The 21,875-nt window shown below is 45.4% G+C and overlaps 1 protein-coding gene across 1 annotated transcript in view; it reads right to left on the bottom strand.

Moving 5' to 3' along the window:
• The window catches only part of LOC145361154 (GDNF family receptor alpha-2-like), a 255,756-nt gene extending 252,212 nt beyond the window's left edge, over positions 1-3,544 (bottom strand). The window contains exon 1 of the mRNA XM_080216781.1: positions 3,481-3,544. Within this exon, the coding sequence (XP_080072907.1) occupies positions 3,481-3,520 (40 nt within the window). The 5' untranslated portion in view covers positions 3,521-3,544. The remainder of the gene's footprint in view (positions 1-3,480) is intronic.
• Positions 3,545-21,875: the final 18,331 nt, after the last annotated feature.

Raw genomic sequence — 21,875 nt, 5'->3', positions numbered from 1 at the left:
ACTAGCAATCTAACCAGGTAATATCCCATTAGTACTAGTAATCTAACTGGGTAATATCCCATTAGTCTACTAACATAGCACTAACTAACAATCTAACCAGGTAATATTCCATTAGTTCATTGATATAGCCATAACTAGTAATCTAACCAGGTAATATTCCATTAGTTCATTGATATAGCCATAACTAGTAATCTAACCAGGTAATATCCATTTATTCCATTAATATAACCCTAACTGGTAAACTAACCAGGTAATGTCCCAGAACTCCATTAATACAGCCTCAACTAATAATCTAACTTTGTAATATCTCATTAGTCCACTGATGTACCCCTAACTAATAATCTAACCAGTCATCTGCCATTAGTCCACTAATATACCTGTAACTAATAATCTAATCAGGTCATATCCTATTAGTCCATTAATATAGCTCTAGCTAATATTGTAACATTGTAATATTCCATTAATAGAGCCCTAATGAGTAATCTAACCAGGTAATATCCCATTAGCCAATTATTAGTGCCGTAACTAGTAATCTAACCAGGAAATGTCCCATAATACCATTAATATCGCCTTAACTAATCATCTAACTGTATAATATCCCATTTGTCCAGAATGTAGCCCTAACTAATAAACTAACTAGTCCATTACTATAGCCCTAACCAATAATCTAACCAGGAAATATCCCATTTGTCCATCAATGTGTCCCGAACTAATAATCTAACCAGGTCATGGCCCATTAGTCCATTCACATAGCCCTAACTAGTAATCAAACCAGTTAATATCCTATTAGTCCATTAATATAATCCTAACTGCTAATCTAACCTGGTAGTGTCCCATTAGTCCATCAATAATTCCCTAACCATTAATCAAATCAGGCAATGTCCCTTTAAGCCCAAACTCGTAATTTAACCAAACAATATGCCTCTGATTATTTAATAAATCCCTTACTATTAATCTAACTAGGTAATGTTTCTTTAATCCATTAATACAGCCCTAACTAGTAATGGAAACAGGTAATGCCCTTTCATCCATTAATACAACCCACTAACTAGTAATGTTACCATGTAATGTCCCATTAATCCTTTGCCAACCACAAATGAAACCAGGTAGTATCCCATTAATCCATCAACACAGCCCAAACTAATAATGTGTCACTGATGCATTGGTCAGACTCTTTAATCTAATTCTAACTAGAAATCTAAAGAGCTAATGTGCCATGAATCCAGTGATAGAAATCTTTAAGATAACCATAACTAGATATCCAACCAGGTAATTTGTCATTTATCTATCAACAGGAACCGGCAATACAGCTCAAACTGGAAATCTAACCTGGCACGTTGCTTTTAATCTATTAATTGGATCATTTAACATAACCCTCAGTTATAAATCTAACGAGGTAAATTGCTGTTAATCCTCTGTGAGGCTATGGTGTAAATAGTTTAAAAATGTATCAACTTTTAAAATATGTCCATAAATATGGTCAAATATATATTTAAAATATTTCAATACATTTTCTGTGCATAAACCAATATTAAAATAATCTGATTTGAGAATGGATTTATTCCTCATGAGAATAATGCTCCGTAATTCCAGATTACTAGACATTGCCCCGGATTCCAGACTCCTCCTTATTGCACTGACTATTCCCAGCATTTCTGCAGGTTTAGTTTCCATTATTGGATTATGTTCCAATTAAGACCTGCTAGTCTGGCTGAATTAGGAACATTCTTCTTTTTTTGAAAAAAATTTAAGATGAATGGATTTTCACCGGTGATAGGAAGGTGGTCTATCCAAGTCATAGAATCCCCACTGTGCAGAAAGAGCCCATCCAGTCTGCACCCACCTCCCTGACAAGTATCTCCCCACTAACCCTGCACATTTCCCAAAGCTAATCGCCCCTAACCTGTTGGTACAAAAAGGGGCAAATCAGCATGTCCAATCCACCTCACCTGCACATCTTTGGACCCTGCTGGTTTTCACTCCAATGAATGAAATTCAAATTTCAGCAAAGCTCACTTGCTTCTAATAAACTCTTCATTCTCTCCCTAACCTTAAACCCCACCACCATCCCCCCCCACCCCGCAACCTCTCCACCAAACATTTCCACTTTGTTGGATTGTTTCTGGAGCCAAGTGGAATGCCTCACTTTCTCTCATTTGCCGACACTAGGGTTCGAGGTGTGGTTGGTGCTCAAGCTTAACCCCTCGTCTCTCTCTCTCTGCCACACACACACAAAAACGCCCCTCATTTTATGTGTAACATCACAGCTGCTGAATGTCCCTCCTCCCAATCAATATACACTGGATGGTGTATCCCTGTCACCCAGTGACAGGAATGTCACACAGTCTGTGTCAGCAGTGTGTATACATAAATCGTCTGGATAGCCATTCCCACTCCTGTTTGACTGGTTTTACTCACTCTTATTCTTGTGTTTCAGCTGGGCAAGTCCTCATTTAGTAGCCCTCGCTACACTTTGGGATTTTTTTTTATGAACTCATGTGAAATATTACTTTTCTTCCCCTGTTTTGGCTCATATTTTAGTGCTGACTTTATATTAAACCTCTCTCTCTCTCCCTTTGTGAATTCCTGTTTCCATTAGTATCTCTCTCTCTCCTTCCCTGGTAAGATGCTCTGTCAGAGAGTCAGTGCAGATCTGATGGGCTGAGTGGCCTCCTCCTGCACTGTAGCAATTCCATATTCTTTCTTAACAGGAATCAGTAACACACTGATATTCACACAGAAGCAGGCCATTCGGCCCCACCAGTCCAGACTGTCACCTCTTTCCCCATCTCATCCCTTTCTCCTTCGTGTTAGTCCTATTTCCCCACCCCCTTATAATGAGAATCCAGGCATCTGGTTGCTCCAAAAGGATCAGGGACTTGTTTTCCAGTGACCTTTCAGTCTAATTTCAGCCTCTGTCACACTTTAGTGACTGATTATTCGCAAAACCAAGCAAGTCAATGTGCCCTGAACTCGCCACTCGATAATCTTGCTGATGGAATTCCTGTAGATCTCAGAGAGATAACTATTCCTTGAAGAGGCATCTCACTTGCCCATAAGAATACCCCTGGATGAAGCTGGCACACACACACACACGCTTTCAAGCCAGCTGTGGGGGTCTCACTCAACTTTTTTCACCCTCTTTCAATGCTTATAAGCCAGACGAACATTGCATGGTCACTCCTGCTTCAGACACCCCCTTCTCTGTCTCTCTCTCTCCTCACATCCCCCCATCAATACATTCAATTTCACATTGGGTTAACCATTTCATTGCCTCTCTGCTGTCAAGTCACACTCAAAAAACCAATGGGGTGTGTGGTCCAACGCCAAGCTGATTTGCTGGCCAAGCACCTGGCAGTTGTCTCAACACCCAATCTTCCAAATTTTATTCCCCCCCCCACCCCACCCCACCCCACCATACACCCCTCAACCCACACAGTGCAATTGTTACAATAAAATCAATCTTCCTCCTTCACTCACCTATGAAGATTAGAATGATGAAGAGGTTTGTACAAATCATGGTAGATTCTCCACAGACCTGGGGGGCGGGCGGGAGGGTGGGTGGGAGGGGGGAGGAGAGGAGAGGAGATGGAGAGGTGTTGGTGGGGGGGGGAGGTTGTTGTTGTTATTATTTTTTTGTTTGGTTCTGGAGGGGATTGGGGAGGAGGAGGAGAAGGAGGAGGAGGAGGGGTGGGGAAAGACAGAGAGAGTGGCTAGGCTGCCTGGCCGAACCCCTGGACTTGAGGCGGGTGCGTCTGCCTTGAGCTGGGAGCAGGCATCAGTCTGTCAGTCCAGCGGTCCTTGTGTTCCACATCTCAGCGACTCCAGGAGCCATGTCCCCTCCAGAAGCTGGCACTCACTCCCCAACACAGCACTGGACACATCTCACACTGGGAGGAATCACCAAATCCGCTCTTTAATCTTCAGAGAGAGCTCTGTGTGTGTGTGTTTGTGTGCTGGGTGGGGGGGGGAAAAGGAAAAAAAAAATCACCCTCTGGAAATAAGATTGGTCCAGGATTCAGCGCAGTCCAAATTCACCAGCTCCCAGCAGCACGGAACCTTCACTTCCACAGCAGCTTGTGTGTGTGAGAGAGAGAGAGAGAAGTGTGTGCCTGCCTGCTTTCCAATCCTCTTAAAGCGGACACACTTCCTTCTCCGGCTCTCTCTGTTTCACTGCCACCCAAATTCAACCCTCAACCCCATTTAAAAAAAAATCCCCCATTGCCAACTTTCTCCTCCTACCCCAGCCCTTGTTCATCTCCTGTCTTTCATTCCTGCAAGTCTCTCTCTCTTTCTCTCTGTTCCTCACCTCCCTCCTCTGACTGATGCAGACACAGACCCGCCTCCACATCTAACTGGGGGGTGGGGGGAACTAATGATAACTTGTTTTATAGATCTTCGCTGTGAACATCGATTCCCCCCATCTTTCCCCAGAGAAACCAGGCTCCCATTTGAAGTGCAGTTGCAATTAACTTAATGAAATCCTTGTCTCTCTCTCTCTCTCTCCCTCTCTGTCTTGCCTCGTAGATTGCAGAGGTTGGCAAAACTTGCCTTGTGTGCAGGGAGCAGGCCGGACAGGAGAGGGAGAGGGGGATCTTTCGGGGTGTCCCCAGTCTGTCACTGCAGAGTCTGCACACAGACGCTGTGCTCTCTTCCAGACCCGACTGTTCTGCAAGAGTTTCTGTCCCACCGCAGGAGGGGGGGGGGGGTGGCAGACAGAGCGAACTGGAGTCTGGGGGAACCTGGAGATTTGGGTTCTTTTGGTTGGGGAGGGGGGTGGAGAGAGAGAGAGAGAGAGAGGAAGGAAGCAGTTGGCGTCAGGATAAAAACAAGCAAGAGGCTCCTCACGAATGTGTGTGTGTATTAGGGGCAAAGAGAGCGGGGGGAGAAAGAGACAGACAGGGAAAGAGAGGAACAGAGAGAGAGATAACAGGGAAAGAGAGAAGGGGAGAAGGATAGAGAGAGAGAGCGCGAGAATGGGAGAGAGAGAGAGAGACAGGGAAAGAGAGGAGGGGAGAAGGGTAGAGAGAAGGAGGGAAGGATAGAGAGAGAGCGAGAATGGGAGAGAGACAGGGAAAGAGAGAAGAACAGAGAAAGATGACAGGGAGAGAGAAAGAGAGACGGGGCAAGGGAACAGGAAAAGAGGGAGAGATAGAGTCCGATAGGAAGAGAGACAGGGAGAGAGAGAAAACAGAGAGGGAGAGAGAGAAACAGAAAGTAAGAGACACACAGAGGGAGGGACAGAGAGACCAGGGATAGATAGAACAGGGAGGGGAGGCAAAGAGACAGGCAGAGGCAGAGAGAGAGAGAAAACAAAACAGGGAAAGAGACAGGCAGAGAGAGAGAGAGAGAACAGGGAAAGAGACAGGCAGAGAGAGAGAGAGAGAACAGGGAAAGAGACAGGCAGAGAGAGAGAGAGAACAGGGAAAGAGACAGGCAGAGAGAGAGAGAGAACAGGGAAAGAGACAGGCAGAGAGAGAGAGAGAACAGGGAAAGAGACAGGCAGAGAGAGAGCACAGGAGAGAGATTGAAAACAGGGAGAGTGTGAGACAGGGTGAAGAGAGAGAGAGTCAGAAGAGACAAACACTAAGGTAGAGGAAGAGTGACAAAGAAAGGCAGAGGCAGGGAGAGACTGGGCGAGAGGCAGGGAGAGAGAGAAAGGGAGAGAGAGACAGGGAGGCAGACAAAGAGAGAGAGAGAGACGGGGAGAGAGACAAAGTGGCAGATGGGGAGAGAGACAGACAGAAAGATCATGGAGAGGGACACAGAGTGGAAGAATGGGGGAGAGAAAGAGACAGACAGATCGATAGATCGAGAGAGACAGGGAACAAGCAAGGCAGGGAGGGAGAGAGAGAGAGAGCTGAGCTCACTGTAATTGAAACAGGATTGTGTTTATCTCCGGCTGCAATCTACTGGCACTATTTCAGGGAATTCTGGTGCCTTTTCCTTCAATTTCTACCTCTCCTTTACACTTTCATATTTTGTTCAGTCTATTCCCCTTAAACCTCTTATTTCTTTCCCTCCTGGTTTACAGGTCAGCCCCTGTCCATCTCCCTGCTCTGCCTGTGCTGCCCAGTGCCCACTGTGGGTTAACCAAAACATGCCCAGCGTTCGTGGCTGGTATCCTGCCCTCTGGTTCAGACCCCCACCCCCCAGGAATGCTGCAGCTTCAGAGCTGCCATTATTCCCGTAAACCCCATATGCCCTATCTCTCAGGCGGAGTGAGGATGCATGCCCGAGGTTCCACAGCCCTGAGTGCAAGAAGAGAAAGAACAACCACAGCCACTTCCACCGTCATGGGGGCTGTTTCACGCGATGGAGCTTACCAAGGTGGAGAGTTCTCCCCAACCCCTGGTCAATATCTATTCCTCACTCAATGATCACTTTGCCATTCGTGGGAGCTTCCTGCGCACAAATTGACAGCCCCGTTTCTGACATTGCAAGAGTGCCCAGCCAGGAATCAAAAGTGACCCCTTCACCCAGAGAGGGGCGAGTCTGTGGAACTCACTGCACAGAGGGGTGGTCGAAGTGAAGAATGTAGGCCGGTAACTCAAACATGTCAGGGTTCAATGGGGAAAAGCTGGGAGGAGGCTGTGGTGGAGCATGGGGCCAGCATGGGCTGCTTGGGCCAAATGGCCTCTTTCTGTGCTGAGTACCCTGCGCAATCCTGTTCAATCCATCGGTCCTGAAGCGTTTCGCCATGTCCCCAAAGTGGTCAAAGTCACGATCCGAATGCAAGCCTTTCTTTAGGCACCTGGGTTCATTTTCTCCGTAACTTGGCGGACGCCTTGGACTTGACTTGGTAACCGCATTACAGGAAACATCGGGATGAATTAGTCGGGTAATTTCAGAGAAGGCACAAAATATGGATGGTAATTATGGAGTATTGAGACTGAATACTGGCCTGAGAGTGACCTCTAGTGTACAGTTACATATAGGATCGGTCCAGGCATGCCACAAGGCATGAAGCAATCACAGGTACAAGAGCACAAGTCATGTTCTCCAACCCAGGCACAGCTGCTGGCATTTAAAGATCAGATTTGATTCAATAGCTGTCGTAGATAGGCTCTTGCAAAGCACGAGGGGGTGGGAGGTTATGGGCTGTCAGTGGGAATGTAGGGTTAAGGTGACAATCAGATCAGCTGTGGTACAACTGAATTGCAGAGCAGGGTTGAGGGACTGAGTGGCCTCCTCCTGCTTCTAATCTGTGTGTTTGTCCACACTGATGATGGTGCAGTAAGACAGATCTTCATCTATATTCTGCTGTGCTCCAGCACCCTTGAATTTTTGGAGGTAGAACTCACTTCAATTCCTTCTATCACACTGGAAAAAGACACTCAACAGTCACAAGATTCAGTTCAAATGTGTCTGCTACTTTGTGCTTCACTGCCTGTTGGTACCTGTGCTGTAAGGGGGATCTTACGGTGCAGAAGGTTAGCGTCTCCCACATTCAAGCTCAAAGCCCCGGTAAAGGCAAGCCTTTATGGTCAGAGGGAAGTGCATTCTCAAATGTGACTAAATGGGTTGATGATCAGCCTGCCATGCTTCCAACTTACATCGAGTCATAGAGGGTTCCAACATGGAAACAGGCCCCCCCGCTCAACTTGTCCATGCCACCCTTTTGTTTTTAAATCCTTTTAGCTCGTCTCAACTGCCCGCATTTGGCCCATATCCCTCTATACCCATCTTACCTATGTGACTGTCTAAATGCTTTTTAAAAGACAAAATTGTACCTGCCTCTACTACTACCTCTGGCAGCTTGTGCCAGACACTCACCACCCTCTGGGTGAAAAAATTGCCCCTCTGGACCCTTGTGTATCTCTTCCCTCTCACCCTAAAGCTACGCCCTCTTGTTTTAGACTCCCCTACCTTTGGGGAAAGATGCTGACTAACTGATCTGTGTCCCTCATTATTTTAGAGACCTCTACAAGATCACCCCTCAGCCTCCTATGCTCCAGAGAAAAAAGTCCCAGCCTATCCAGCCTCTCCTTATAACTCAATCCATCAAGTCCTGGTAGCATCCTAGTAAATCTTTTCTGCACTCTTTCTTGTCTAATACTATCTTCTCTCTAATAGGGTGACCAGAATTGCACACAGTATTCCAAGTGTGGCCTGACCAATGTTTTGTGCAACTTCAAGATGTCCCAACTCCTGCATTCAATGAAACCAAGCATGCCGAATGCCTTCTTCACCACTCTGTCCACCTGTGACTCCACTTTCAAGGAGCTATGAGCATGTACCCCTAGATCTCTTTGTTCTATAACTCTCCCCAGTGACCGACCGTTAACTGAGTAAGTGCTGCCCTGGTTCAATCTACCAAAATGCATCACCTCTCATTTGTCTAAACTAAATTCCATCTGCAAAGCAAATCATCTGCACCACCAAAGGCAGGTGGTCCAAGTCGGGGGATTCCTGACCAGTCATGTGGTGTAAAGAATACTGCAGCCACTAACAAAGCTGAACCATGTCCCAGACTAAAGCATGCATGTAAAAGTGCATGTTATCATGACAGTTCAAGCTCACTGATTGAATTGTAACACCAATTATGCCTGATAAAAGTGTGTGGGCCTTTGTTAAAAGAACCTTCTCACTGAAGCCTGAGTCACCGAGTGATGGAGCGAGAAATATGCTTCCTATTTACAAAACCTCATAACCCTGAACGAGGACTGAACTCTTTCTTTATACTCGAGGTCTCAGCTCCTGTTCTTAAACTACCGTGAAGAACTAATTCAAAACTTCATTCATCTGTGACAAATTAAACCCATCACCATCAGAAGCGATTATTGACTGGGATACCCTTGAGGTTTGCAAGAGAGTCGAGTAACATTACTCTTTCATTGTTTGGGTCCTCTATTTTCTTCATATCTGCAGGTCGAACAATATCAACACAACTTATAAAAAAATAAGAAAAGCCAGTGTTCAAGGAATGACAGTGTGTGTGACTGAGTGAGTGTGTGTGAATGAGAGAGAAGGAATGTGTATGCACAGGTTGGACTGTGTGTGGGGAATTGTACCTGCCTCTGAATTCTGTGGATGTGTGTGCGCGCATGCGTGGGATTGTGCGTATGGGGTTGTGTTTGTGAACATGCACTGATTTTGCAGTGAGGGCAAACTGAGGCTGTGCTTCGTGTCAAATAATCTGCTGTGTTTGTGGTAGAAATCTCAGCTGTGATGTCACTGAATGTTCAGACCACATTACTGCGTGCGTGCACTCACATCATTCACACACAACCACTCACTTGCGCACACACAGTCAGCAACACTCATTTATAAATTCACGCGCAGCAAGTCACTGAAACAGGCATGTCCATACAAATGCACTGTTTAATTTCCCCAGATGCTGAAATATCCACACTGATCCTTTTCTTGTCAGTCAGTTTATTTGGAGAATGCAGCATGACGTATGCCTACCTGCTACCAACATCCCAGTCTCTCGGCCACCCCTCTTTGTACTCTTTTTAATCAAATAAATCATCACTAAATTAAACAAATGAGAGGGGGTGGTGGTGGTGGTGGTGACAGCCCCTGGTGGGGCACTGTAATTTACAAAAATGTCAAAAGTAAAGTTTATTAATTCAAATTAAATGTCAGTCCCAGGGAGGGGGTGACAGTCCCTTTTTATACGTGCTCAAGATACTTCATCAAGAAATATGCTCCACTGTTTAACATGAAACAATACGACTAGCATAACAACGACATGGGCACATTCAAACCTGGAGAGTAAACAGACAGGGAGTGCTTGTAGTGAGCTTTCACTTACACCAGTTCAGAGGGCACACAAAGTGATTGTAGGAAAATAATCAGTGCAATCACCTGTCAAACCAGCTGAGGTTCAAAGCTGGGCCCTTGCCCAGGTCAGTTAAACACCTGCCCACTGAGAGGTGGTGACACAAGTACTTGCCCTCTGAGTTCAAGTGAAGCCAACCCCCCCCCCAGCACCCACCCCCATCCCCACCAACCATAACCCAACCTCTGCCCTGACTCCCTTCTGTACAAGTTTCTGCTGTTCCTGCCTGACCGACTGACAGCTGCAAACCAAAGCAAAGCTTCCAAAGACTATAGGAGCAGGTGGAGGCCATTCGGTCCCTCAAGCCTGCTCCACTGTTCATTCTGATCATCCAACTCAATAGCCTGATCCCGCCTTCCCCCATATCCTTTGATCTCCTTTGCCCCAACAGCTATATCGAACTGCTGCACACCAGTACATCGCATAGCTGCAGACCACTGTGGGAAACTGGGGAGGAAATTGCAGAGATATTTGCATCATCGATAGTCACGGGTGAGGTGCCTGAAGATTGGAGAGGGGAAAATATTGTGCCTTTGTTTAAAAAGGGCTGCAGGGAAAAGCCTGGGAACTACAGGCCAGTGAGCCTCACATCTGTGGTGGCTAAGTTGTTGGAAGGTATTTTGAGAGACAGGATCTGCAGGCATTTAGAGACACAAGGACTGATTAGGGACAGTCAGTATGGCTTTGTGAGCGGAAAATCATGTCTCACAAATTTGACTGAGTTTTTTGAAGGGGTAACAAAGAAGGTCGATGAGGGCATTGCAGTTGATGTTGTCTACATGGACTTTAGCAAGGCCTTTGACAAGGCACTGCATGGTAGGTTGTTGCATCAGGTTAAATCTCACAGGATCCAGGGTGAAATAGCCAAATGGATACAAAATTGGCTTGATGACAGAAGCCAGAGGATGGTTGTAGAGGGTTCTTTTTCAAACTGGAGGCCTGTGACGAGCGGTGTGCCTCAGGGATCAGTGCTGGGTCCACTGTTATTTGTCATTTATATTAATGATTTGGATGAGAATATAGGAGGCATGGTTCGTGAGTTTGCAGATGACACCAAAATTGGTGGCATCATGGACAATGAAAAAGGTTATCTCCAATCTTAATCAATTGGGCCAGTGGGCTGACAAATGGCAGATGGAGTTTAATTTAGATCAATGAGAGGTGTTGCATTTTAGTAGATTGAAGCAGGGCAGGACTTGCTCAGTTAATGGTAGGGCATTGGGGAGAGTTACAAAACAAAGATCTACGGGTACGTGTTCACAGCTCCTTGAAAGTGGAGTCACAGGTGGACAGAGTGGTGAAGAAGGCATTCGGCATGCTTGGTTTCATTGGTCAGAACACTGAATGCAGGAGTGGGACATCTTGTTGAAGTTGGACAAGACATTGGTAAGGCCACACTTGGAATACTGTGCCCAGTTCTGGTCACCCTATTATCGAAAAGGTATTATTAAACTAGAAAGAGCACAGAAAAGATTTACTAGAATGCTACTGGGACTTGATGGTTTGAGTCATAAGGAGAGGCTGAATACACTGGGACTTTTTTCTCTGAAGCATTGAAGGTTAAGGGGTGATCTGAAAGAGGTCTATAAAGTAATGAGGGGCACAGATCTGCTGGATGGTCAATCTTTTCCTGAAGGTAGGAGTGTCTAAAACTAGAGGGCATGGATTTAAGATGTGAGGGGAGAGATACCAAGGGGTCCAGAGGGGCAATTTCTTCAGAGGGTGGTGACTGTCTGGAACAAGCTGCCAGAGTAGGAGTAGAGGCGGGAACAATTTTGTCTTTTAAAAAGTGTTCAGACAGTTACATGGGTACAATGGGCGTAGAGGGATATGGGCCAAATGCAGACAATTGGGACTGGCTTGGGTTTTAAAAAAGGGCAGCAGGGACAGGGTGTGCTGAAGGGCCTGTTTCCATGCTGACTCAATGTCCAGTGAGCCTCACATCAATACTGGGGAAGTTGCGAGATTCTATTACCAAGGATTTCATCAGTTAGCATTTGGAAGGCAGTGGGATAATCAGACAAAGTCAGCATGGATTTACTAAAGGAAAATCATGTATTGGAGTTCTTTCATGATGTAACTCGTTGGGGTGACCAAGGAGAATCAGTGGATGTGATATATTTAGACTTTCAGAAGGCTTTTAACAGGTCACACATTGCAAACTGCTATGTTCACAGTTAAAGCACATGGGATTGCAGGGTCATGTCTCAAGATGGATAGAAAGCTCGTCAGCAGATGGGAAGCAAAGAGTGGGCATAAATGGGACTCTTTCTGATTCATGGTCAGTGACTAGTGAGGTTCCGCAAGGATCTGTGCCAGAACCCCAACTGTGGAGATTATACATTAATGATTTGGAAAAGAGAACTGAATGTATTATCTCCAAATTTGCAGATGACACAAAAGTTGGGTGGGAGGGTGAGCTGTGAGGAGGATGTGGAGATATTGGTGTTGGACTGGGGTAAACACAGTAAGAATCCTCACAACAACAGGTTTAAAGTCCAACAGGTCTATTTGGCAGCAAAAGCCACTAGTTTTTGGGGCTTTTCCCCAAAAGCTAGTGGTGTTTGCTACCAAATAAACCTGTTGGATTTCAACCTGGTGTTGAGAGACTTCTTACTCTGTGAGGAGGATGCAGAGATGATTTGGACAAGGTGAGTGTGTGGGCATTTGCATGATAGATGCAGTCTGCTGTGGATAAATGAGAGGTTATCCTCATTGGAAGCAATAATAGGAAGACAAAGTATGACTTGAATGCGTGTAAATTGAGAGAGACCTTGGAGTCCTCGCGTGTATAAGGTGCTGAAAGTAAGCACGCAGACAGTGCAGAAGGCAAATGTTATGTTGGCCTTCATAGCGAGACGATTTGAGAATAGGGTGTATACGAGTATGTTTTACTGCAACTGTATAGGTTGTTGATGAGGCCATACCTGGAGTATTGTGTGCAGTTTTGGTGTCCTTCTCTGAAGAAGGATGTCCTTGTGTACAGGGAGTGCAGTGAAGGTTTATCAGACTGATATCTGAGATGACAGGTCTGTCATATGAGGAGAGATTAAGTCAGTTAGGATTACATTCACGAGAATTTAGAAGAGTGAAAGGGGATCTCATAGCAACTTAGAAAATTCTAAAGGGTTAAACAGGGTAGATTCAGAAAGAATGTTTCTGATGGTGGGGGGAGTTTGGAACGAGGGGTCATTGTTTGAGGATAAGGGGTAAATATTTTAGGACTGAGGTGAGGAGAAATTTCTTCACGCAAAGAGTGGCCAATGTGTGGAATTCATTATCACAGAATGTAGTTGAGGCCAAAACAGTTTTCAAAAAGAAATTAGATGTAGCTTTTGGGACTAAAGAGATTGAGGGAGAAGGAGATCAGGATATTGAATTTGATGATCAGCCATGATCAAACTGAATGGCACAGCAGGCTCAAAAGGGCTGAATGGCCTCCTCCTTCTTCGAGTTTCTAGATTTACTGTACTTGAGGGACAACAAGTGGAAGTAATGACAGCACAGTATGGATGGGACACGAAACCTTTTTATCAATGGAAGAAATGACAAGTCTTTCTGGAAGAATGGATTTGAGACAGTGGCTATTACACTATCCTCAAGTCATTTTCACACAAGGCATCACAGTGATGCGATGGTCCGAAAACTGTTTACATAACCATGGCATAAACAAGAAGAGGGAAAGTATATCACATGGGGCTTTTAGTACGGGAAACTGTTGCTCGCTCATCTCAGTAACATTCCCATATTAATTTATTTCATGAATACTTAATGAAAGTTCATACATAAACTACAAACACTAAACTGAGCTGCCTTTGGGAGCAGTTCTTTTGTACGTTTAATGTCCCCATCATGTAATTAATTTTCAAAGACAATGGATTTTCATCAGACTGAGTGGAAGAATGACAGAGAATAAAAACGAGGAGCAGGAGTTGGCCATCTGGCACCTCGATCCTGCTCTGCCATTCAATAAGATCATGCCTGATCTTTTCATCAACTCAGCTCCACTCACCATAACCCTTAATTCCTTTACTGTTCAAAAATTTATCTATCCTTGCCTTAAAAACATTCAATGAGGCAGCCTCAACTGGGCAGGGAATTCTGCAGATTCACAACCCTTTGTGTGAAGAAGTTCCTCCTCAACTCAGTCCTGAATCTGCTCCCCCTTATTTTGAGGTCATGCCCCAGAGTTCTGGTTTCAACATAGAATTTACAGCATAGAAACAGGACATAGAACCCAGCTCATCTCTTCTGGTCTTTATGCAAATGTCACCCTATCCACCAATCCATCCTCATTCACATCTTTATCTCAATTCCCCTCCTATCAATCTGTTATTCACCTGAAGCACTGCCTGCGGACAGACATTCCAAATTCTCGTCTCGCTCCAGGGAATTCCAAAGTTTCCATCCGTTCACCTCCAGCAAGTTCAATCTCAATGGCTCATTCCTTACAAAGGTGGAGATACTTAGTCAACTGCACATGTTCACCTTTCACTATCTTTTACTGTCTGTTGCTAAAACACTGTTAGCATAGTCTAACCAGTGCAAAGTGTCAAACCCAGCAAGTGCCATTGAGAGAGCGAGAAAGGTATTTATTTAGTGATTTTGTTTATTCATACGAGTTGCAAATAAGGCTGACATGAACATTGTAATGAAGTTACTGAGAAACTTCCTTGGTCGCCACACTCCGGCATGTTCGCATACACTGAGGGATGATTTAACATGGCTGATATACCGAACCTGCATTGGCTATGCTAAATTCTTTGACTGTTGGACGAAACCCATGCAGACACGGGGAGAATGTGCAGACTCTACACAGACAGTGACCCGAGGTTGGGAAGTGAACCCAAGACCCTCGTGCTGGGAGGCAGCAGCATTATACCACACCGGATGGATTGCATCACCTTTGCAGTCAAGAAGTCCCAGGCCATCAAGATATTATCTTGACAACCACACATCTCCCACTGTCAGTGGGATGCAATCCCTCATGAATCAGTACTCTCTGGAAACACAGAATGAGATTATTGAACTGCAGGGGAATTTGTAACCAGCTACAGTCTTCAGTTAACTCAAGATCACAAGTATGTATGTGTGGGCGCACATATCTGTGCTGTGTCTGTGTGTGAATGTTTATGTATGCATGTGTCCTTGCAGATACATGGCTGTGTGAATGTTTGTACATGTATTCATGCGTGTCCATGTACATGCCTGTGCGTACACACAGATGCGTGTTTGTGTGAATATCTGTGTATGCCTTGTGTGTTGGCTGTCTTTTTGCATCTACGCATAGGGCCTAAATGGGATTGTGGTTGGTGCAGACTCGATGGGCCAAATGGCCTCCTTCTGCACTATAGAAATTCTATGATTCATCCTCTGTATCTGCCTGTGCGCACGCACACAATGTGTGTCTATGCACAGTGTTAAGGGGATAGGGCCTGGATGGGCTTGTGGTTGGTGCAGACGCAATGGGCTGAATAGCACTCTGATTTTATTCTCTTTATCTGTGTGCGTGGGTGTACACTTGCTAGCTGCAATGATTGAGGTGACAGTTCTGGCTGCTTTTCTTCTCCCTCCGAGCCCAAGGTCACCACATTGCTAAATTTTTTTTAAAAAAAAACAGGTGATCGATTGAATTACATTTCTCCTTTTTCTTTAAGACTTTGTGCTTTTCAAGGTGATGGACTTCAAAGGGCAGGAACAGAATGAACCTCGCTTCAAGCGACCAGTGCGTGGGAGCATTGAGAACACGAACATCAGCCTGAAACAGGACAAGGGCTGGTTTGTTCCTCTCCAAGCTCAGCAAGACATCAACCACCTCATCAGTTAACTCTGGGCTCGGAGTGCCAGCGGGTAGACAAAAGCCTCCTTAATCCACTGCAAGGAATTCAAGGAAGCTTCCTGAAGCTGATGCCTGGGATCACAGAGCAATCTGACAAGGGAAGCTTGAGCAGGATGAGCTTTATACCTGTTGGAGTTTAGAAGAATCGGATCTCTCTAAAATTGTGAGATGGCTTGAAAGGCTGGATACTGAAAAAATATTTCATTTTCTGGGCCCCTAGCGGAATCTAGTCAAGTAATGCATTTTGGAAGGACTAACATGGATAGGAAAGATCAGTAAATGGCAGCATCCTTAGGAGTACTGACAGGCAGAGGGATCTTCATGTACAAGTACACAGGTCACTGAAAGTGGCAACACAGGTGGAGAAGGTCATCAAGAAGACATAAGGCATACTTGCCTTCATTGGTTCAGGCCATTGAGTTTAAAAATTGGCAAGTCATGTTGCAGCTTCAGAGAACTAGTTAGGCTGTACTTAATAGTGTTCAATTCTGGTCACCACATGAACAGAAGGGTGTGATGGCTTTGGAGAGGGGACAGAAGAGATTTAGCAGGATGTTGCCTGGTATGGAGGGCATTAGCTACGAGGAGAGGTTGGAGAAACTTGGTTTTTTCGTTCACTGGAACAACTTAGCTAAGGGGCAATCTGATAGAAGTCTACAAGATCAAGGGGCACGGACACAGTGCATTGTCAGACGCTTTTTCCCAGGGTGGAAGAGTCAATTGCTCTGGAGCAGAGGTTTAAGGTGCAAGGGGCCAGGTTTAAAGGAGATGTATGAGACAGGTTTTTCACAAGGGGTGTTTGGGTGCCTGGGACCTCACTGCTGGGGGAAAAGCAGTTATGATAGTGAGCTTTAAAAGGGGCATCAGGACAAATCCATGAACATGATGGGAAGGGAGGGATATGGTCACCGCACAGGTAGGGAGGTTTAACTCAGTCGGGCAGCATGGTCAGTGCAGGCTTGGAGGACCGAAGGGCCTGTTCCTGTGCTGTAATTATTTTGGTTTTGTTCTGGAACGGATGTCAAAATATGGGATCTGTTTCAACAAGAGATGAAGAGAATGACTGTGAAATTGTCTTCCCCAGACATCAATGGAGGCCGGATCATTGAATATATTCTTGGGGCAAGTGGACAATTATTTGATCCAGAAGGGGGTCAGGAGTTACAGACAAAGTGGAACAGGGCAACCAGCAAATTAGACATCAATGGCAGAGCAAGCTTGAGGGGGCAAATGACCATTTGCTGTTCCTGTAAATCTAACAGAGGGATCATTTTCTGCTGCAGGACAGCATGGGATTGAGAGCCACGGACCGAGATCGGCTTTTCAGCACCTTGTGTTTCTTCATCAATTCAATCATTTCCTCCATCCCAACCCTGTCCACCTGCAATGGCTTCACATCATTGGTTGCCCTTGTTAATCAGTCACATATTTAGAGTTATGAATTGAGCTGAGATCTGCTGCTTTGGAGTTCCACCCTTGCCTGATCCTTTTTGCAGTAATGTTGTTCAAGCAATGTGGCCACCACATCCTGTCCCTTGCCATGCACCAACAACTGGAGAAATTGAGGTTTGTTTACAGAACAGATGGAGGCCATTCAGCCCCCTGATTGTTCACGTAACAAGTGTGAAGTGACAAGGACAAACAGCAGCTAGTCTGCACACTGCAAGATCCCACAAGTTGCAAATGCATGGATGACCAGCTGTTAGTTTGGCTAGTTAAGGGAAGGAAATTGGCCAGAACAATTGTCCTCTTCCACATCACCTTGAGTTGATGGGTCAGTGTGGTGTCTTATCAGGAAGACAGCAAATGCAACACACCTCTCGTGCTGTAGTTTGAGATTGTAGTCAATGTTGAATGCATGGTCCTCATTTCAGAATCATACTGTACACAAGGAGGCCCTCCTGTCTACGCTGGCTTGATCAAACAGCTACCAATTGGCCCCCCTCCTTTTGCCTTGTCCCACAGTCTGGTAAACTTCATTCAGGGGAAATGTTCTTAAATTAGCCAAAGCTGACCCTCATTGTGGTCTGAAACAGGACAAGCTGTCAACCCTTCAGAAAAACAGAAACCTCTTGTTACATGCCATTGTAATGGCAAAGGTGCTCTGCACAGCAAGGGTTAATGTGTAACGAGAGAATAGCACCACCCCTGGTGTGATGTTTTGAGTCACACAGTCATCAGCTCAGGAAAACCTCCCTGATCGCACGGTGTAAGACATACCTATAAAGAAAACAAATGCTAACTGGTTCATGCTTCAACGTACAAAAATCTCAACATGTCATCATTGAAGCATCGAAAGAACTCCGATTCCAACAAGACCTATCTTCTGTGTTAACGTCAACCCCAACTCCAGTTTAATGTACGCCCAACATTTACCCAGTCCTGACCCCCACACACCGTGTCACCCAACATCGCTTCTCCCCTCCTTGCCTCAGCATCATTCGAATTTCTAACTCTTGGTCTGAGATGAGTTGCTTTGCCAATGAGATCCAAGAAGCCATCTCAGTTAACTCCATTTCTCTTTTTAAAGAAGCTGCTGATTTTTGAAACGAGAAAGGAACTGTCAATTTCAGAGGGCTTGATCACGCCAGGGGCTACAGCGTGGTGGCTTGATGAAGAGTAGATTATGACACCCTTGCTTCAGGTTTAACATCTTGGTTCCTTCAAAGATGGTTTCTTTTACTCTGCATGTGATAATGTAAAGAATAGTAATTCTTTGTCTTGCCATGGTGCCTTCATGTATTCAGACAGAATCAGAAACTAATTGATTGACAGCCTGCTGGCCTCATGACATTGATTTGATAAGCAGTTACTGAGAGAGAATCATACAAGCGCAGATTAAATAAAATATCACTCCCTCAGATTGTTCAGATGCTGAAACTTCCTTGGCAGCTGATAGCTGATTCCTCAGTATTTAGCCATTTGGGATGTGGATGACCCCAGTAATCCTGGTCTCCTGAGCTACTGGGGGTGAGCCTGGAGCTATTGATACAGTGCGTAGCAAGCACTCTCACCCCTGAGCCAGAGAAGGACATGAGGTCAAGCTCCCAGTAATCTGAAGGTCAAACTCCAGGCGAACACCCCCCCAGTGCAGTAGAGGGAAGGCTGCACTGTTTGTGGCATTATCCTTGCAGTTGTGTTAAGATCTCATGGACACCATTCCAATCAAGTGACAGGGAGTTCTGCCTGGTGTCCAGGGCAATACTCATCCTCAAATCAACACCACAAACTCAATTTACTTGGTCATGCTCACATGTTTGTGGGGGCTTGATGTGGGTAAATTGGTTTTCAGCTCTCTTGTATGACAATATTGACAACACGATCTTGGGCATAATGCATTTTACAATGTCCTGGTGTTATAAAGGACTTGATATGAATTCAATTATTTTTCATTGAGGATCTTGTTTCACCCCTTCAAAGAGAAGTTTAAAGTTAAAAACTTTATTAGGCACAAGGAAGGCTTACATTAACACTGCAATGAAGTTACTGTGAAATTCCCCGACTTGCCAGAGTCTGGCACCTGTTCAGGTCAATGCACCCAAACCAGCACTTTTCATCTTGTGGGAGCACATGGAGGAAACCCACACAGAACAGCAAGAACATGCAACCTCCAGAGAGAGTAAGCCAAGCTGGGAATCAAAGCTGGGTCCCTGGTGCTGAGGCAGCAGTGCTCACCACTGTGCTGCCATGCCACCCAACCATCAACTATGCATCTCTGATCGTCAGTTGCCAAGTTAGATTCCAACTGTAATACAACAACTTGTCATGCCAGGAAAATGGTCAGATTTATTAATTTCAGTTTATGAACCACCCCTGGTGGGATTTGGACCCCTGACCTGCTGCAGCAGTGGATCCTGCTCAGTTGGGTTTAAAAGCAGCCTACAGAGCACCACTGAGTACTGGAAATCCTTGCAGGCAATTCTATGCATGTGAGCCTCTGGATACTGGAATTCCCTGGTCTTGTACACCCCTCTGCTGCTGCCAGTGGGAATGGAGCTCAGACAAATCTCCATTCCTATCAGCAGGATCAGAGAATCCCAATCACAGGCAAGCTCACAGAGTCCTTGCTGTAGTCTGAGGACAAAGACGGCAGAACCTCCTCCAACTTGTGCAGTGTGCACTGTCAGGAAAACAAGATGTCCAGTGCTACTTAGTAAGAGTTTGTTCCTTTCTGTTGACACTTCTGACCACTGCAATCACCTCAATTAATATATTGCCATTATAACAAAGGAGGACATATCAGTGCTTAAAAAGGAACTACAGAAGGCTGTCAACGTAGCCCAATCCATCACACAAACCAGCTTCCCATCCATTGACGGTGTCTACTTCATGCTGCCTTGGCAAAACAGCCAGCAAAAGCAGCACCCCGGACATTCTCTCTTCCACCTTCTGTCGGGAAAAAGATCGACAAGCCTGAGGTCACGTACCAAGCGACTCACGGACAGTTTCTTCTCTGCTGCTGTCAGACTTTTGAATGGACCTACCTTGCATTAAGTTGATGCTTCTTTACACCCTAGCTATGACTGTAACACTACATTCTGCACTCTCCTTTCCTTCTCTATGAACAGTATGCACAGTGTGCAAGAAACAATACCTTTCACTGTATACTAATACATGTGACAAAATCAAGAAGTGCCCAAACTAAAAATATTTTCAGCTTTTTAAACACTTCCAGTAGCCTTCAATTATTTCCTGGGGGAGGGGAAAATCTGCCCAATCCTTGAAACATTGCAAGCTGTTTAGAAATAAAGGTTAATCAACAAATGTGAATCAACCGTGTCTGCTGGATTGTAAGTGGATAATCCTGGAGATACTCAGGACATTCCAAAGCCACCTCAGACAGTATTCCTGAAGCACCAATCACCACTGTTGTAAGATCAGAAACACAACAGGCAATTTGTGTACATAAATAGAGTGATGGGCAGAGAATCTGGTTCAGTGAAAGTGGCTGAGGGAATCATCATCATTTGAGGCAGGGAGTGATCATATTTAACAGCAACTTAGGGGATCACTTATATCCACCAGAAAGAGGTTGGTACTTTCAAATTGAGGCAGTGTAATGAACCACTTTCAGACACTTCATTATAGAACAGCAAAGGGTTTATTTCCAAGGATCTACAAGTGCAGCAGCGTATCTGAGCACTGTTCTGGAAGACAACTCCTCCCTGTGGGGTGATTCCAAGCTCTGAGTCCCAATTGGTGACCCAGCCAAGTGATGCTGACCTGCTGTGTTGCCCTCAAGGGACCATCACCACACTGGAGTTTGAACTCCAACCTGAAAGACAGTGCAGTGCTCCCTCGATCATTGCCAGGAGTGGAAGCACAGCCTAGATTCTACACAAATCCTCAGCTGGTCAGGGAGCACACTCGAAAGGACAAGCAGAAATAATGGGCTGGGATTCTCTGACCTTGGGTGACCCAGTGACAGTGCAAGAACGGCCAACATATTTCCAAGTCAGGGTGGTGAGCGACTTGGAGAATGTGCAGGTGGTGGTGTTTCCAGGTATCTGCTTATCTTGTCTGTCTAGGTAGTAATGGTCATGGTTTGTCAGGTGCAGTCTAGAGGGTGGGGCTACTTTAACATCTGACCCAAGCCTGCACTTTCTATACACTTCCTCCAGCAAATGGGGGTTTGACTTAGTGCCAAGCTCTGGCAGCAGTGGGGCAGGATGTGAACAGCTGAAGAAATCCAGCCAACATTTCAGGGATGTGTCCCTTGTTTTTTAAAAGCAGGCTTCATCAACGTTCCACCTGAGGCACATCCAGGGCTTGATCTTGTCAAGCACCCATTGGCACTGCTGTGTGGTTTGAGCATTTCCCATCCTTACCCCTGCCATGGGTTAAGGTGCGCAGTGGATGATGAGAAGCGTCCTGATGAGGACACATTTCCTCACGTTTCAGAAGCTGAGTAAAGCAAGCACTTTGTATCAAGGCAGAAATGGATGGCCCATACACCATGGGAAAAGGCCAACTTTAGACAGAAGAGATGGCAGCAATGGCTTTTGGTGGTTCAGCCTCAAGTCTTCTCCTTTGCTAAAATTATGGGATGGAGGAAGTGTATGAAGAGTGCAGGCTGATGTCAGATGTTAAAGTAGCCCCACCCTTTAGACTGCACCTTACAAACCATGACCATTACTATCAAGACAGACAAGATAAGCAGATACCTGGGAACACCACCACCTGCACATTCTCCAAGTCGCTCACCATCCTGACTTGGAAATATATTGGCTGTTCTTTCACTGTCATTTG

This window comes from Carcharhinus amblyrhynchos, chromosome 34, assembly GCF_965287045.1.
Source record: "Carcharhinus amblyrhynchos chromosome 34, sCarAmb.v2.hapA, whole genome shotgun sequence".
NCBI lineage: Eukaryota > Metazoa > Chordata > Chondrichthyes > Carcharhiniformes > Carcharhinidae > Carcharhinus > Carcharhinus amblyrhynchos.
Note: the sequence above shows the minus strand (reverse complement) of the source record. Positions and strands in the feature narration are given on the sequence as shown.